This window comes from Thamnophis sirtalis, unplaced genomic scaffold (genome assembly GCF_051295495.1).
Source record: "Thamnophis sirtalis isolate CommonGarterSnake01/CBP01778 unplaced genomic scaffold, rThaSir2_p1.2 scaffold_13, whole genome shotgun sequence".
Lineage (NCBI taxonomy): Eukaryota > Metazoa > Chordata > Lepidosauria > Squamata > Natricidae > Thamnophis > Thamnophis sirtalis.
In genome coordinates, this window is record NW_028261393.1 from 32,996,786 (window position 1) to 33,016,139 (window position 19,354).

General features: G+C 42.7%; 1 protein-coding gene across 2 annotated transcripts; it reads right to left on the reverse strand.

Annotated features, from left to right (window-relative positions):
• Nucleotides 1-1,060: 1,060 nt before the first annotated feature.
• Nucleotides 1,061-17,863, reverse strand: CUNH8orf48 (chromosome unknown C8orf48 homolog). Of its 2 annotated transcripts, none has more exons than XM_087727768.1 (4): nt 17,646-17,863; nt 13,015-13,134; nt 3,897-4,129; nt 1,061-2,270 (listed from the first exon to the last, which is right to left on the reverse strand). In XM_087727768.1, exons 1-4 carry the CDS (start codon nt 17,647-17,649, stop codon nt 1,893-1,895), a joined length of 735 nt encoding a protein of 244 aa, XP_087583894.1. In that variant the 5' UTR covers nt 17,650-17,863; the 3' UTR covers nt 1,061-1,892. The 2 variants fall into 2 exon arrangements, with proteins under 2 accessions (XP_087583894.1, XP_087583893.1); XM_087727767.1 differs by lacking the exon at nt 17,646-17,863 and adding an exon at nt 15,732-16,907.
• Nucleotides 17,864-19,354: the final 1,491 nt, after the last annotated feature.

The following is a 19,354-nucleotide window of genomic DNA, read 5'->3' on the forward strand; positions in this document are numbered from 1 at the left end:
CTGGCCTGTCTCCTGGTAGTGACTCCATGCTCTGGACACTATGCTGACAGACACAGCAAACTTTCTTGCTACAGCTCGCATTGATGTGCCATCCTGGATGAGCTGCACTACCTGAGCCACTTGTGTGGCTTGTAGACTCCATCTCATGCTACCACTAGAGTGAAAGCACCACCAGCATTCAAATGTGACCAAACCATCAGCCAGAAAGAATAAGAACTGAGAAGTGGTCTGTGGTCATCACCTGCAGATCCACTCCTTTATTGGGGATGTCTTGCTAACTGCCTATGCTTTCCACCTGTTGTCTATTCCATGTGCACAATAGCATGTGAAATTGATTGTCAATCAGTGTTGCTACCTAAGTGGACAGTTTGATTTCACAGAAGTGTGATTGACGTGGAGTTACATTGTGTTAAGTGTTCCCTTTATTTTTTTGAGCAGTGTATGTTCCAGCATAACTCTGGAGCACCTCGAGCAATTTCAACCAGAGTTGGTACACAGGTGACTTACCCTCTGGAAACAAATACTGGAGGTAGGGGGGGGGGGACACACCTGGTGTGTCTGTGTGTATTTGTGTTCCAGCATAACTCTGGAAAGCCTTGCCCATTAAGGAGAGCGAGTGTGGCGTCCTAGAGCGGCAATTGTTTGTGATGTCAATTCCTTCACAGCTTCCTCTGGAAAGCCAGCCATGATGTTTGCCCTGTAGTGGACCAATGAGGAAGCGCCTGATGGATTTGGGACAGTGTCTTGATCGTAGACAGGGCAGGAAAGAGGAGTGCATGGGAGGGGGAAGGGAGAGGGCAGGGATGATGGGCATGGGGGTAGGGGGAAGAAAGGCTCCTCTCAATAGCTCCCTGTCAGACAAAGGCTTTGACGCCTATAAATACCCAGGCAACGCCGGTTCATTAACTAGTATTTATATAAAAACAAAGGTGTCACAGATTAGAGGACATGAGATTGTAGATGAAGGCAACATATAAATGATATTAAATTGTGCTAGAAATGATGCCTATTAGTAAAATCCAATAAACTCTCAGCCATTTATAAATGCATGTGTATTGTTATTAAATTATCATGAACAATGAGACAGAATACAGAACATAGACACAGAGCCTGGCTGGCTGGGGAATTCTGGGACTTGAAGTCTACCCATCTTAAAATTGCTAGGGTTGAGAAACACTTGCTTAAGCAAGTGGACTCACCCATTACACAAAACTGACTACCAGTCAGAAGAAAAAATGCATTGCAAAATGGCTCTGCATTCATTGCTACAATCTTGATTTCACTCAAATACAGATAGTCCTCAACTTATGACCCCAACTGAGCCCAAAATTTATGTTGCTGAGTGAAAAATTTGTTAAGTGAATTTTGCCCCATTTCACCATAAATTGGTAACATGATTGTTAAATGAATCAGGCTTCCCTGTTGACTTTGTTTGTCAGAAGATTGCAAAAGGTGATCGATCACATGACCCCAGGACACTTCAACCATCATAAATGTGAGTCAGTTGTTAAGCATCTGAATGTAAATCACATGACCATGGGGATGTTGCAAGTCATCAATGTGAAAAACAGTCATAAGTCACTTGTTTCAGTGCTGTTGTAATGTCAAAGGGTCACTAAATTAACTGTTGTTAGTCAAGGACTATCTGTATTATAAATCTTTGGTTTCCAAACTTTAATTTCCAAAGTTAAAAAAAGAATCAGATACACAAATTTCATGAACTTTTTTTGAGAAAAAAATATGTAATCTAATCCAATTCTGAATCTTACTAAAATATTAGTAGCAATTTGGAGATATGCAGATTGCAATAGCACTTAAATTTATATACTGCTTCATAGTGCTCTACAGCTCTCTCTAAGCAGTTTACAGGGTCAGCCTATTGCTCGGGGGCCTCATTTTACCGACCTCAGAAGAATGGAAGGCTGAATCAACCTTGAGCTGGTGAGAATCGAACTGCTGAATTGTTGGCAGCTGGCAGTCAGCAGAATTAGCCTACAATACTGCATTCTAACCACTGCGCCACTATGGCTCATGTAGTGTAGTATAAAATAGCACAGTGCAGCATAGCACAATACAATACATCTACGTTTGGTACATATATTCTGCTTTTTGCTTACTTTGGTGTACATATAGTCTTCCAGTTTCTCTTGAAGTAAAACATTATCTAATATAGTTTTCTTTCGACTGAGAAATTCAACTTTTGCAAAACCTGCTCTTTTCTTCATGCAAAAGCGGCATTGTGAAGGTTGGTGCACTTCCATTTCTGCTATCTTAAAGGCAAAGAGAAATAGAATTAAAAAAAAATATTTGTTAGGCCCTAAAAACAAATAATATGTCAAGTTACTTCTAAGTAGTTTCTTTATTGTTGTTTGCCTACAGACAGAATTTTGCCAGACTAAAGCAGCTATCTGCATAACTATAGATTCTGTGTTTGCCCGTTTCCTGCCTACCAGACATTCCACGCTCTGTTGCCTCTTTGCACTCTGGGAGGCAGCTCTCCCTCCTAGGAGTCCACATTACATCCCACCACACTGTCTTCCTTAAAAACAAGAGCAGGCTAATATGCAAGTATATAGAAGAGGAAGGCAGACTTTAAAACCAGATAAGCTTTCTTCTAAAATGAGCTAAATAAAGAAACCAATTATTATTTTCACCAGGAGATAGCCTTTATTTCTCTCTTGCAATAACTTCTGTAGCAGCAATATCATAAATTTACTTAGCCATATCCCTTGAAATCATCATACTGCAATTTGTTCCTTCTGTCAAAAGTTATTTTAACACTCAGCTTCTTAAAAAGAGAATATAATGTAAAGAACTCCAGCAACAAACTTTATTAAGGAGCAAGCTTCATTAAATGCAATAGGGTTCACTAAACATGTATCAGATTACATTGGAAGAGCATCACATTATAGCTATAGTGCTTAAATTATTTTAGATTGAGAGAAGGGGAGAGGTGCATATTACTCATCTCATTAATTCTATCTTGTCGCTATGAACAAGAAGCTACTGTGAAGGAAGATAAACTACCTTCTAAGGATATTCCATCATCTATAACTAAATGTAAGCATTTCTCCTCGGGGTTAATTAAAGAGCAGGGCTTAGAAAATTATGGTGAGACTGTTTTTTACTTTCTTTTCAAGGCTAATTGCCCTTTCTCAACCTGGGCTTCCCCATTAGTAGATGTCTTCCTTCTGCAAGTGAAAATGTACATTAAATCTTCATTATAATCACGATGGCTTCAGCTAAAACTAACAGTAAGATTCTTAAATGCATGTGAGAACCTAACTGTACTATGCAAAATCATGTCACAATTAAGAAAAATAACCTGGCTGAAGAGCTTACTTGCATGAAATATGCATGTACAACAAACATTCCATTTTTAGTTTGATTTTCGCAATTTTTAAATATACTGAGGCTAATCTTCTATTGCAAAATAGCACAGAATCTTGTAGGGAGAAAACAAAGTTTCTGTTATTAACTGAGGTGGTTATTAAGTGAGACCTGCCTCATTTTATGACAGTTCTTGCCACAGTTGCTAAAGGAATCAGTGCAGTTAAGTTAGTAACACATTTGTTAAGTGAATCTGATTTCCTTGTTGACTTTGCTTGTCAGAAGGCTACAGAAGGTGATCATGTGACCCTGGGATACTGCAACCGTCATAAATACATGCCAGTTGCCAAGATCTGAATTTTGATTGTGTGACCATGGGGATGTTGCAATGATCGTAAGTGTGAAAAACAGTCATAAGTCACCTTTTTTCAGTGCTGTTTTAATGTTGGCCATTAAACAAATGGTTGTAAGTTGAGGACTACTTGTAAGTCTGTGAATAACAACAAGTAGCAATTGGCTTTTCCCCACCCTCCCAGTCATTTGAAAAAAGGTCATGATTTCAGCACCTTTTTCATCATCTCCTTGAGACTTTTCAGATGAAGTCTGTTTACTAGCTCAGGAGGGACAGGAGAGTTGCAACCTCCCGTCTGCTGCCTCCGTGAAACCATCCTAGGCCTCTGTTCCTTACGGCTATTTCTTCTCAATGGTTCTGAGCTCCTCTGATGATGGAGGTGGTTGATTTTGCTGGCACAGAAAGATTGCAGAGCCCCGAGTTCTTTTTCAGAAATTCCTGGTAATGCTTCATTGGGGGGAGGGAGGGGGAAACAGAACAAAGTATCAGATACTATCTAGGGATGAAAAAGCTTATAGTCTTATTTCCAGTCACCTGGAATATCATGGTGGTGACATTTGTTGTGAGTTTTGCCCCATTTTATGACCTTTCATGCCACAGTTGTTAAATGAATCTGGTTTCTTCATTGACTTTGCTTGTCAGAAGGTTGCAAAAGGGGATCACATGACCCCGGGATACTGCCACCGTCATAAATATGAATCAGTTGCCAAGCATGTTAACATTGACCTCATGACCATGAAGATGCAGCAACATTCGTAAGTGTGAAAAAGTCATAAATCCCATTTTTCAATGATGTCGTAATGTTGAAAGACTACTAAATGAACTGTTGTAAATCGAGGATTACCTGTATTGAAACTTACATTAGCATTACTTATTGAATAGTGCATTTGGAGTCAACAATGTTTACAACAATCAGGGACAAAACAAGAAACCCCTTCAACAGCATAAAGCAATAACCTCTTTGCCAAAAAGGAAAGTTAGACTTTTGGAAGAATAAAAAGGATTTGATTGCAGATAATAAAGAGAAAATAGAATGCAGATGCTGGAACAGTTTTAGTCAAAGGCTTCCTTTTCCTTTTTACTCAAACACTTCTAGCTTAAACCACATGGATGAAAAGGGTTTAGAAACTCAGCTTTTTAAATTCCAGGTGCTGTAGGCAGGGTTATTTGTTATTAGGAAACAGATTCTACCTGGTCCAAAAATTAGTCTGAATAGAGCAAGTTGGGACCTACCTCCCTTGCCCCTTCAGATGGCTAATCAGAGGACCAGCAAGACTTCCTTCAAATTTTTTCATCAAACTCTTTGATACAGGAAGGCCAGAACATAGAGAAGCAATTTGGATGTGGGACAACATGGGAAAATTTGAACTACTTTGGACCATGTCTCCAGACTCTGGACTACCCAAGCAAGATGTTTCAAAGTGTTTCTCAATCCACTCTAGCTGGGGAATTCTGGGAGTTGAAGTCTACACATCTTCAAGCCGAGAAGCACTGAGCTGGAGACCAAACAGTAGGTGTAAGTGAACCTCCCAGCTTTTCACTTTGAAAGTTCTCAAGGCTTTGTATGTTAACAAAATGGTCAAATTAAAATAATGGGAATGCTAAAAAAGCAGTATTATGAAACTAGATCTGTACTCTAGCCAAGTAACAGTAGGAAAGGGGCAGGGCCCAATTAAGGCCCCCTGATGCCCTAAGCACAGCCCAGGAATGGTGCCTCTCAGCTTTTCCATTGCTTCATTGGCCAGGCATTACGTTCAAGTGCTGAAGAGGAAATAAGTGATTAAAAATTCAGTGTAATTCCAGGCCATTGAGCCCCTGCAGCTATATTAAATGTAAACTTTTTAAAATTTTATGTTTTTAACATCAAATCTCAGTAAGCAATTTGAACAAATTATTTACTTATAACTAGGGCAATAGGGGAAAATGCAAATTTTCATCACTTTTTAATGTTTTTTAAAATAAAATTGTTATAAGGGAAAAATGCAAATGCAAAAAAATATTGAAAACTAAAGCTGTGAGTGGCAATGGAAGAATTCAGGGCATGCTCAACTTTTTGGGCGGGGGGAGTCTGATGTTCCCCCACTTCCTTAGTGCCCTGAGCATGAGCTTATTTTGCTTACTAGCCACCTTGCTTTCTAAACCACAACGTGCTGATCTAGAAACTGGGAGATTGTGAGTTCTAGTCCCATTTTAGGTATAAAAGCTAGCTAGGTGACTTTGGGCCACTCACCAAGGGGGTAATGAGTTCTAGTCCTGCCTTAGGCTAGGAGATACTGAGTTCTAATCCCACCTTAGCCATGAAACTGGTCTGATGAAAGAAGGGCTTTACCTGGTCTTTAATGGTTTCATTTAATATGTAGTGGTTTGAAGTCATCTAGAATCAGAAAAGTAGGATAGACAAATACATTCTCTCTCTCCCACTGCTCTTTTTGTGGCCTTATAATCCCTTAATTTTGGAGGCGACAATGGAGCTGAGCGTTTACTGCCCGGATGCCCTTCCCAACACCTTTGCAGAGTTTGCAGCAGATATTTTTTTTCTTTCCACCCTAGGAGATAAACACCTGCCGCTACCTAGGATTGAACGCACAACCACTAGGTTGTCTTCACCACTAGGCCAAAAACTATGATTTATGAAACAAGCCATAATGATCTGGTTTTATTTAGCATCTTATAACAAGCGATTTTTTTCCCAATGGGGTCACACAATTTATCAGGATAAAATCTCAATAAGGAAAAAGCTGAGCAAAAAAAAAAAACCTTTTGATAATGTATGTTTGCTTTTTAGTTCATTCTTAATAGCATTTACCTGAGGAGGAATACTTCAAAGCAGATAAATTTAGACATTTTCTTAAATTTACTGAGAAAGTATTAATTGTCTTGCAGCTGATCTTCAATTATGCATTTAAAAAATTAAGCTATTCTCCCTACTTCTTTCAAGGAGATAAAGAAAATTGTAAAAGGCTCCCACAGCTGAGGTCTCCAGCAAACAAGTATTAAATTCAACATATACATTTTTAGACAGTGGCACATCAAAGCAATTGCTGTATTGTTCTGCCCAGAGAGGTACATTTTAAGATGCAACGGGTGTGTTTAAGGACATGCTGCTTAATTTAAATGTAATAATCTCACAGGGAATATATGCTACAGATTTGGGAAACCATCCTAAAACCTTTTTTAAAAGACTTCCTTTTACCCAGCTCTTGGAAAACATTTTAGAAATAGAAACCATTTGTGAAAGAATGGATGATGAGAAGAAAATTGATCCTAACCTTAGGACGGTGCTATTACAATTCCAATTAATAACCTAGTCATTATATTTTGCATTAATTGCTGAGCTGCCATTCCTGTCATATCGGGGCTAAATTATATTTTAGGGCCAATAAGCACAATTGCACAGTTTCTATTTTCTAGTAACATCAATGGTGCTAATGCCAAGTCACTGGCATCCTGTCAAATACTAGAAAATCTGTGCCTCATTGGGTCATTTAAGATACTTACTAACCTAAAAAAGAGAAACAGAACCACCACAGGTAGACCCCCCCCCAAAAAAAGCACTCAAAGGGAAGCAACGTCCAGCTTATATAATACTGTAACCAATTTTGATGGTCATATTACAAAAAAGATGTTAACACTTTGGAAAAAGTTCAGAGAAGAGCAACTAAGATGATCAAAGGCCTGGAAACTAACACATACATAGAACAGCTGCAGGTTTGGGGTCAGGGAAGACATGATAGCAGTATTTGAGGGGCAGTCACAAAGAAGAGGGGGTCAAATTATTCTCCAAAGGGGAACAGGAGCTGACGTCGCAACAGTATGATGTGCGATCTTGGAGTCAATTTTTTTTGCTGCTGGATGGTCCTTTTGGACCTAAACCATCCTGAAGAGACAGTGACAGGGAAGAGTACGTCTTATTGATCTCAGGGACATCGTAAAGTCCCTGATTGATCCAAGAGAACCTCTTCTTGCTGGCGACAAAAGCACAGCCAAAAGCTGCTGAAGTTGGGACAGCTCCGGAACGGGAGAAAAGCGGAAAGAGAACGTGTGTCCATCTGGTGAGGAAATTGTATTGTTATAAAAGAGACTGCCCCCCCAAAAATCAATGCTAAATTAAACTTGCAAAGAAAAGAAAATAATCAGTGAAATTAAGCTATATTGGACAGTGGGGGGGGGGGGGAATTTTGCAAATATTTCCTATTTTTAAAGTGAAAGTATTGGTTTTTCTTCTTCTATTTCTTTTTTTTTAACCTATGGATTAAATCTTTTTCTTTATTTTTATAATATTGGTTTGGATAGGTTTTTTCTCTTTATTTTGCTCCATTTAAGAATTTTGTTTCTTTTAAGCCTGGAATAAAAGAAGATATAAAAGGAATATAAAGCGGGTAGTAATATCAGAGGGAAAAGAAGTTGCACTGCCACTTGGTGGTTGGAGTTGAGTCCTGGAAATATTGCTTTCTCTTTTTTCTCTTTGATCATTTTGACTTTGCACTTCAAAGGCTTCAGCTTGTTACAGAAGAGACAAGGAGACGAGCATGGGTTGTTTATGCAGGTGCTCTTTGGATGCTTCTTTGGCAGGTAGAGAGAAATGAAAACAAAACCTTGTTTTGAAACTAAAGTGGCAGTGTTTACTAGTTGGAAGAATGGCACAGCTCCAAAAAGAAATCATAACATTACAACAGATTATGTTTGAAATTCAAAAATTATTAGAAACAACAGAGAGAATTGAGAAAAGATTGGAAAATATAGATTGTAATGCAGTGAAATTCGATGGAAGAGTTAAAGATATTCAGCAAATGGAAAAAGTGGTTAGAGTCCTAAAAACCCAGGGGAGAAATGAACAAAGAGGCAAGATAATTATGGATACTGACAGTGAACTGAAGTGGAACATGGAAAGGGAAGATAGATGGAAAGGAGCTCTGTTGTGACTCAGCAGAAGTCTCCTGTGAGTCTTTTTGGGATGCAAGATTAACAATGCAGCTGGGGATCGTTAGTGGCGTCTTCTGGTGATAAAAGGACGGATGGTGCCACGCCCTGGTTGCAGGAGTCAACGTTCATTCATTTGTTCATCATTCATCAGTCATGGTTTGTTTGTGAGAGACACTTGGAGAAGTGATTTGCTTTCTGTAACCCTGATTCAAGGAGACTCTTGGAGAAGTGAATTGTTTTATAACAGTTTTGTTTTGTATTCTGTTATCTTCTGGTCAGAGACTTGATTTATGTTTATTTTTGGGCTCGCAGCCAGTCTGAGCCGAGAACTGATAAAGTTCTTCCCTTTTACGTTTGTCTGCCTGTCGTCTGTTAACGAGCGATGGAGGGGGAACTGAACAGATTGACTCCTGCCCGACAAGCCTCCATTTGATTATTTATGGAGCAATTAATTGCTGAAAATAGGCAAATGGCTCAACAAATCGCGATTTTGGCGGACCAAATTAAACAGCTGCAGAGAGCTGCCAAACCCCCAGCCAAGGAGGAAGTGCCCAGTAGCCATGCCAGATAAATATGATGGGAGTCTGGCCATGTTTGCCGCATTTCTGGGACAATGCCAGCTGTTCCTGAGTTTGAGAGCGGAGGACTTTCCCACTGACCGGACGAAGGTGGGATTCATTATCAGTTTGCTCTCAGGCACAGCTGCCCGTTGGGCTACCCCCTTGTTAACTCAGCCAAGCCCTTTGTTGGATGACTTCCAGGGCTTTTGTCAGTACTTCAAACGGATGTTTGAAGATCCTATCAAGGGGGAAACATCAGCTAGAAGTCTGAAGTCACTGCAGCAGGGGAGTGGTTCATTGCAGGACTATGTTAGTGAATTCAGGCTGCGTAGCCAGGATTCCACGTGGAATGAACCAACTTTAATGGACACATTCCAGGATGGATTGTCTGAGGCCTTGCAGGATGAACTGGCGAGGGTGGACAGGCCACCGACGTTCGACGCATTGGTCCACCTGTGCCTCCGGACAGACGCCCGGCTGCAGAGGCGAAGGCCTCACCGTGTATTCCAGGAGACCACCAGCATGCCGGTTCAGCAAGGGACTACAGTGGACTGGGAGGAGCCCATGGAGTTGGGTGCTGTCAGACCTAGAGTGTCACGTACTGAGATGGACAGACGACGTGCTGAGGGATTGTGCTTCTACTGTGGGGATCTTGGACACCTGGCAGGGAGCTGCCGTGTAAAGTAGAGAACTCTGACCCTGCGAACTCGCTTCCATCTCGTACTGTTCTACCCGTTGCATTCTGCGCTGCCGTTTGTCATCCCGTGAGCAAGCAGTCCCTGATGCAGGATGCGCAGCAGGGTGACGACTGGGTAGAGTGACGAAAGGCGGAAGTGGGGCCGGCGTCCCCATGGACTTTGGAAAGGGATCTTTTGAAGTGTCGGGGCCAGCTCTATGTTCTCACAGGGCACATCCGTCGACGAGTGCTCTCGCAGGTTCATTGCGCGTCTGCATCAAGACATAAGGGTTTTTTTCGGACGTTGCGCCGGGCCTCCCGTTAATTTTGGTGGCCCCATCTGAAAAATGACGTGCAGAGGTGCATGGAGTCATGTGCCCAGTGCCAATGGGCCAGGTCTGCAAGGAGAACTCCGCCAAGATTCCAGACTTTGTTGACTCCGGTCCCCACAGCACTGGACTTTGTTTCTAGGTTCCCGGTGGGATACCATTGTCTTGGACCGTGTTCCGTGGAGGCTGTCACCAACCCTTCTGGGCCGCACCCTGATCGTCGAAACCGAGGGAAAGGCTCTGCAGGAGGGGATTGCATGGTGGCTCGGCAGGAGTCGGTGGAGCTGCTGCCGGACTCCGACGGCGAGGGATCATATGAGTTGGCCTTGGAGGAGGTAGAGGACCCTGGACAGGGTGTTAGGACTCGGCCGGAGCTAGTAGAGCCGCCGCCAACCTCCGACAGTACAGGGGCTGGTGGGTCGGCCTTGCAGAGGGTGGAGGACCCTGGACAGGGTATTAAGGCGCGGCCGAAGCTGGTAGAGCTGCCATCAACCTCTGACAGTATGGGGGCTGGTGGATCGGCCTTGCAGAGGGTGGAGGACTCTGGACAGGGTGTTAAGGCTCGGCCGAAGCTGGTAGAGCTGCCGTCAACCTCCGACAGTAGGGGGGCTGGTGGGCCGACCTTGCAGAGGGTGGAGGACCCTGGACAGGGTGTTAAGGCTTGGCCAAAGCTGGTAGAGCTGCCGTCAACCTCCGACGGTAGGGGGTCTGGAGGGTCGGCCTTGCAGAGGGTGAAGGACCCTGGACGGGGTGTCGACGCCGTGAAGGGCGGAAGGAAACATGGTGGCCACCGGATACCTAGGGAGTTCCGGCTCAAGGGGCTATTCCTGCAGAGGTTTGGGACTCATGAAAAAGGCACCACAGGAAATGGGTGCGGGCCCTCTTGTGGACAAGTCATTCCGACCGCATCCAGACCATCGGAACCCGGGGAAAGGACCCTGCGGTGGGGGATAGTGTTGTGACTCAGCAGAAGTCTCCTGTGAGTCTTTTCAGGATGCAAGATTAACAATGCAGCTGGGGATCGTTAGTGGCGTCTTCTGGTGATAAAAGGACGGATGGTGCCACGCCCTGGTTGCAGGAGTCAACGTTCATTCATTTGTTCATCATTCATCAGTCATAGTTTGTTTGTGAGAGACACTTGGAGAAGCGATTTGCTTTCTATAACCCTGATTCAAGGAGACACTTGGAGAAGTGAATTGTTTTGTAAGAGTTTTGTTTTGTATTCTGTTATCTTCTGGTCAGAGACTTGATTTATGTTTATTTTTGGGCTCACAGCCAGTCTTGAGGCGAGAACTGATAAAGTTCTTCACTTTTACGTTCGTCTGCCTGTCCTCTGTTAACGAGCGAAGGAGGGGGGACTGAACAGAGCTCTATCCCAGATTTCAAGGTATGGAAGAAGAAAAAGAGAAGAACTGATGGATTCAAGGAGAGAAACTTTGACAAAAGCACTACTGATAACCAAAGATAAGCTGATTAAAGAAGCTGACGGAGGGTCTCGAGATTTTACAAGATATGTAAAAAGCAACAAGTTGCGAAGAGAAGTCCACACAAATTTGATTAAGGAAATAATCAGAAGATTAATTCCACAAATGGCAAAAGACATAAGACTACACTATTACTGGAAAGACACAGGTTGAGATATGAAAACTAATAATAAAATATTAATCAGATTTAGTTAAAATTAGAGCATTATGTTAAAAATGAAGTGATAATGGATATAGTTAGATAAATAGATAATGGTAACAATGTGCACATATGTATTGGTTTGATAAGAGGAAATTTGGTATAAATTCTAAATGGTGATCATGAAAGGAAGTTTAGAAACTCTGTTATGTATGAAAGCTTATATTAAAAAAAATAAAAAGCGTAAGTTAAATTTAGTTAAACTAAGACCAAAAAAATATATATGAAATGATGACGGATATTGTTAAATAAATGATTGATAATGATAATAATGTAATATTTGTATTGACATGATAAAAGGGAAATTGGATATAAATTGTAAACAGTGATTAAGAAAGGAGGTTTAGAAACTTTGTCATTAAACATAATTAATTTTTATTTAGAAAGTATTATAAAGGTGTAATGTTGCTGGATGATATTGAAAATAGAGAACGGAATGCCATCATTTGGTTTTGCTTTAAATTTTGGAATATTTTATATATAGGGATGTAAAAACAATTATAGTCATATGAAGATTGAGGTATCATGACAGTAATATATATAAATATATTTGATTTAAAATATATAACTTGATATGAATTGTAGGTGATGACTGTGGAAGGGATGCACGAAAGCTCTTTGTAACCAATTGACACACTTTTTACAATTTGTAATGGAAGATATTTTTGTGGTGTTTGTTATGTTTTGTCTGTCTATGTTTATTCAAAAATAAAAAATTATATTAAAAAAAATATTCTCCAAAGCACCAGAGGGCAGGACAAGAAACAAAGGTTGGAAACTAATCGAAGTGAAAAGCAACCTGGAATTAAGCAGAAATGTCCTAACAGTTAGGATAATTAATCAGAAATCACGGATGCTTCATCAATGGAGGTTTTTAAGAAGACTAGACAGTCACTTGTCTGAAATGGTGTAGGTTCTCCTGCTTGATCAAAGGGCTGGACTAAAAGACCTCCAATGTCCCTTCCAGGTCTATTCTATTCTAAAGTATTCTAATTGCATTTAGCTTTGATAGGCTTATATGTTTGAAAAAAACATGAAAAATGGGAGAATGCCCCCAAATCTGACATTATAGTATCACCACACTGTGTCTAGTAGCACTCAATAGGTATCGCCATTACCATGGTTAAGGCTAAGAAGTTTCAGACCTGAAAATTGACTTACCAGTATCTGGTTCTATGGAAGATGTGGCTCTCTCAGTGATAGTTCTTCTGTTGACTTTCAGAAGATTGATCCATTTTCTAGTTAAAGACTCTCCTACAACAAACGCAGAATCTAACAATTCTAACAGGGAGGAAGGAGGAAAAAACAGAGGTCAACCAAATGACAAACCGATTCATACATGCGAAACTCATAGCAATAGCAATAGCAGTTAGACTTATATACCGCTTCATAGGGCTTTTAGCCCTCTCAGACATACATAAAAGACATGTGAAGCTGTTTAATTCACGAGCATGGGCTAGCACTGTTAAAAACATAGTCTTCCTTATGTCCAGGTGCAGTTCTCGATAACCTTAACCTTCAAAGATTTTTTGGGAGGAAATCTTAGAATATGATAAATATGTATGTATGTATATGTAGAAATAAAATTGTGTAAAACCTTCTGGTTTTTCTTAATCAAGTAGTTATTAAAGTGCTATGATGGGAGTCTGCAATTGAAGGAGAAGAATTGGGAATGTCAACAGTAGCCCAGCAGTCTCCCAGGGAGGAGGCAGCACATTCCAGAATGAGACGCAAGACAAAAGACTGCATGGTCCAGACCTGGAAGGAGGAAGAGATTCAGGTAGCCACACTCTAGAACAGTGATGGTGAACCTATGACACGCGTGTCAGTGCTGACACGCGTAGCCATTTGGGGTGACACGCACAGGATTTCATGTGATTCATCCTCGGCTCCTGCACGGCCGCCGAGGATGAAAGAATCTGTGCTGGAGGAACGGGGGGGGGGGGGACGTGTGATCTCCCCCGCCCACACTCACTTACTGTATCGCCGCCGCCCCTTTCTGAGCGCAGGGGCTGCTGGTAAGGCGTGCGTGCCGTGCGCACACACGTCATCAGCGCGGCGAGGGAGGACCCGCAGGAGAGGAGCGCGGGAACAGTGCGCGCCTCTCTCCAGTCAGGCCGGCACAGAGAGTCTACAAAAAAGTCACTAATAGGCAGGTTAGTTAAAGAATTCGCCCTCCCCCTCACTTATCTCAGTTCACGGCAGGGCTGTGGAGTCTGCTGCTTCCAGCTCCATGTCCTCATCAACATGCCGCTCCGGCCCGCCCCCGCTATGAATATTCATATTCTTCGCCCTCACGTCACTAGGAATATTCATAGCAGGGGTGGGCTGGAGCGGCATGTTGATGAGGACGTGGAGCTGGAAGCAGCCGACTCCACAGCCCTGGTTCACGGCACCCCAAACAAGTTCAATAATATCAAGGGCAACATACAAATCGACTGATGAACAAAGCAGGTATGTTAAATAATTTGTTTTTGGTTTATTAAATACAATTATATATTGAAATTATACATTTTTGTAGTTTAAACTATAAATTGCGCAAAATTATGTTTTTGTCGAAGTGACACACAACGCGAGTTATGCTCAATTTTTTTGCCGATTTTTGACACACCACGCCAAAAAGGTTGCCCATCACTGCTCTAGAACAATGTTGGCAAACCTTTTCAGCACTGAGTACCGAAATGGTAGCATGTCGGGGTGGGTGGGAAAGGGAAAGCACTAGAAACCGGAAGAAGAGCTCCTCGGTGCGCACGAGTGGGAGTGCCGGAAACCGGAAGAGCAGTTCCCCGACACGCATGTGCGTGGTGGGAGGCTGAACTTCCGGTTTCTGGCATGTGCATGCACGCCAGTCACCGGGTCTTCTGGTTTCTGGCACAAAGACCAGCTGGCCAGTGCGCATGCATGCACCAGAAACCGGAAGCTTAGGGAGCGCACCAGCAAGCTGCTCTTCGAGTTTCCAGCACTCCTGCATGTGCAAAGACCAGCCGGCTGCCATGCCAGAACCTGGAAGAGCAACAGGTGACAGCTGGCGTGCCCGGAGAGGTGGCTCTGCGTGCCACTTCTGGCATGCATGTCATAGGTTCACCATCATGGTGTATATGTTACATTAGAAGCTTATAGCTTTAGTCGGACAAGATTCTGTCTAATGGATGTAAGCAAATAAAGAAGCAGACTTAAGTGGATCTCACTGTGTTGTTTTGGGGGCTCAGGCCTGACAAGTCCTGGTTAAAGGGTGCACTAAGCACAGAATCTTATAAGAGTGGAAGGGTTGTCATTTTCTCCTATTATGGTTTCCTACCATCTGGGATTTTCTCCTTGATTAATGTCATCACAGGCCAAATATAGTGTTTCTTTTGTCCATGTCTGTCACTAATTATACAATTAAAGCATTAAAAAAAATATAAAACATTAAAAATGATTAGCCCATATGAATTTTGGGCATCCAGTATTTTGCTGCTCTTACAGAGCTACCCGATCTCACAGATGCTCTACAAATTGACTGCCCCCATTGAGCTAAATGCTACACACAGACATTTCCTTCTTTTGCGTGGCATATATTTCTTCATTTCTGTAATATTGTTTAATTTTTTATTATTTTTATTTTAAATTGTATAATTCATTTAATCTATTTAAAAATTCTTAATATTTTATTATTAATAACTTAAATATAATTAATATTTTTGTAATATTTCTAAGTTTTTTGAGTTAGCAAAATAAAAAAAATTAACTTGCTGTTCAACACAAAGTTGGCAAGTTTCTCTTTTGTCTTTTTCTCCCCTTGTGCTTGTTTTCTATTTTTGCTGACCTAAGTCTCCCTCCCTCACCACTTGTAAACCTGCAGAAGGAACTGAACCAAATCCTTGTGGATCCTAACCGACCTCCATCCTTTTGACATGAGGATTGCCAAGTGTTCTCTGTCAGATCAGAGGCCGTTGGCTCTTTCCACTCATCCGCTGAGTCATAAAATTCAAATGAGTCGTCCGCGTACTGCCTCTCATCCTCTTCTTCAGTCACGGAGGTAAATGTATCCTCTGAATAGTTGGGAAGAGACATGCTGCAGTTTCAGTTTGGCCCCATCTGCTCCGCGACAGATGTCCCCAACTCATCTCCCCAGCTGGTCATGACACCCTTTAACTAAAAATAACCAGGGCAAAATTAATTATAAACATAGAAGCATGAGATTAAAATAACAACCAACCTGTCTGCTATCTGTTCCCAAGATGAGAATACCTTTGGAGCAAGTTTTCTAAAAACCAGCAACCGGAAAATCACAATCCCCAAATTTAAAACTAATATCCAACACAGGTGGGGGACAGTAATATAATCTTTGTTATCTTTAAGTTACCCTTTGACATGGTCAAATAACTAAATCAACAGTTTCTATTCTATTCATTAAATTATGCAGTTAAATTCCAAATGCCTACCATTTCAGTCTGCAAAGCAAAAAGAAAAGAAAAAAGGTGTGGGATTTTGTGACAATTTATGTGACACCTTAAATACCAAAGCTGCATTGCTATAATTGTCTTGCCTTAGACATGAAGCCAATTGGATGACCTTGTGCCAGTCACTTTCTCTCAGCCCCAGAAAGAAGGCAATTGCAAATTACATCTGAAAAACGTTGCCAAGAAAATGGCAGGGACTTGTCCAGGCAGAAGAATCTCTCTCTCACACACAGCCAATTTGGTGTAATAGACAAGGCACTGAGCTAGAAACCAGGAGAATACAAACTATAGTTCTGCCTTAGGGATGAAGCTGGGTCACCTTGGGCAGCCATTTTCAGCCCTGAAAATCAGGCAATGGCAAAGCACATGAGAAAAATCTTCTCAAGAAAACTGCAGGGACCTTTCTAGGCAATCTCCAAGTATTGGACACAAGTGAACAGAAATCAACACTGAACTGCAATCCAAGGGGCACATTTAGGGCAGGTGTGGGGAACCATGGCCCTTTTATGACTGTGAATTTTAACTCCCAGAATTCCTGAGCCGGCCATGCCAGGATTTCTGGGATTTGAAGTCCACAAGTCTTAAAATGGCCATGGTTCCCCACTCTTGACTTAGAGGAAGGACATGCTGGACAACTGTGGACCACTGTATCATCTCCAGACATTTTGCAGACTACCAGACAAGCAAACAGTTTTAAATGTTAACAGTTTATGGAGGATAGGACTCATAGTTACATTTCAGAGATTATTTAAAATGTAGCTACTGTTAAAAACATATTATGCTTTTAAGTGTCAGGGAGGCGTAACTGCATGGTTGTGAATAATAATCCCTGTGATGAAATTACATGTGAGACATGCAGCATTCATTTAGACCAATGTTTGCAAGTTAGGAACCATTTAACTGAAATCCTGATAATACGATTGCACCATAATAGAGTCAAGGTGGTCTAAGCCCATGATAGTGAACCTATGGCATGCGTGGCAGAGCCCTCTCTGGGGGCATGTACATGATCTCCAGGTGCTCTTCTGGTTTCCGGTGCATGTGGTTTCCAGTTGGTCTTTACAGGCACCGGAGCAGCAGGAAACGGCTTGAAAATAGCCAAAAAACCCAGGCTATTTTCAGGGTCATTTTCAGGCTGTTTTGGGCCTGAAAACCAGTCTGAAAACAGCCCCAAAACAGCCCCCCCCAAATGCCCAAAAAACAGGTGTGCCAGGCAGCTGGTCTTCAGGTTTTTGGTGCTCCAACACGCGCACATCAGTGGTGGGATACAACCGGTACGCCCTGGTACGGACGTACCGTTGTCTGCTGGGAGCACCAGGTACCATTCCGGGGTCCACCCACCGTCCTTACCCATATTTGAGCTGATCGGGACTTCTGCACACAGAGCGTACGGCGCCTGCACAACGTTCCACTGAGCAGCTGGAGCGTCGTGGAGCCATCACGGGAGGTAAGTATGGATGCGCACGCTGTGTGCGTGCATATGGTGGACACCCAGCCCCGTTGCACCATACCGGTTGCACCAGGATTCAGAACCACCCCTGGCGCACATGTGCATGCCTTCCAGTTTGGGACTTGAGAATATTAAGAAAAAAAGAAAGAATGGAGAAGATTCCATACTGTGGAACCACCTCAGATGATATAACTGCAATATACAGATACACTAAAATTCAAATTCATTCATTTCCCAGGCTCAAACAGCAGAGTTACAAGCAGGGGCTTTTGTTTTCGAAAAGGCAGACCGTGCTCTCCTTCACTTTATTTTGAATTCTTTTAATTTTTGCAAGGCATACCTAAAATCACAGTGATACAAAGTGGCGAACGTGTTTAAGGAAATAAATCAGTTACAATGATCTGTATTATAAAGTAGAATTTCCTCTGCAGAATAGCCCTTCAAAATTGCATGTATTATTCATTTGTTTTACAAGGCTTTTATGCCACTCCAAAGAGCTTGTACATCTTAAGGTGCCTGTTAGCTCCACTCCAGGACCAGATGGCGAGAGTTGTCAGGGCCCTGGTCTCAGGCTGTTGTTGCTAAATGCCAGGTCTGTGGTTTACAAAGCTCCCTTCGTCCGGGACCTAATATTAGACGAGGGGGCAGACCTGGCATGTATTACTGAAACCTGGCTGGGCCAGGAGGGAGGAGTCCCCCTCACTGAAATGTGCCCAGAAGGGTTTCAGGTGCTCCATCAGCCGTGACTCGAGGGAAGGGGTGGGGGAGTGGCTGTCATCATCTGAAGGTCATTAGTTCCTCGTAGGATCCATGCTCCGGAGCTTGTTGGGTGTGAGTCCCTGTTGGTGAAGTTGGACCTGGAGGGTCAAGTGGGCTTGTTGTTAACGTATCTACCTCCCAACAGCGTTACAACAGCCCTCCCTGTGCTCCTCGAGTCAGTAGCCAAACTGGCGGTAGAGTTCCCCAGGCTTATGGTGCTGGGGGATTTCAACCTGCCTTCGCTCGGCGAACGCTCTGATGGGGCGCAGGAGTTCATGGCTTCCATGACAGCCATGGACTTGACCCAAGTAATACGGGGTCCGACTCACTCAGCGGGTCACACGCTTGACCTCGTATTTCTCTCGGAGCAGTGGAGATGTGATCTAGATTTGAAGGGCATTAAGACCTTGCCCTTGTCATGGTCTGATCACTTCCTACTCAGGCTTGACTTTCGGAAGCCAATCCCCCACTGTAGGGAGGGGGAACCGATTAGGTGGTTCCGCCCCAGGTGCCTGATGGACCCTACGGGATTTCAGACGGCGCTTGGTGAAATACCTGACACTCTCGTCCACAGTCCGGCAGAGTCCTTAGTCGCTGCTTGGAATACAGTGGCGGCAGGGGCTCTAAACCGGATTGTGCCTTTACAGCCTCTCCGAGGTACCGGATCCAGGAGGGCTGCTTGGTTCACCAAAGAACTCCGGGAGATGAAGCGCCAAAAGAGATGCCTAGAGCGCTGCTGGAGGGCTAGTAACTCTGAATCTGACTAAGCACTGATGAGAGCCTACATCAGGACCTATCTTGTGGCGATACGGGCGGCAAAATGTGCACATTTTTCCACTCTTATTGCATC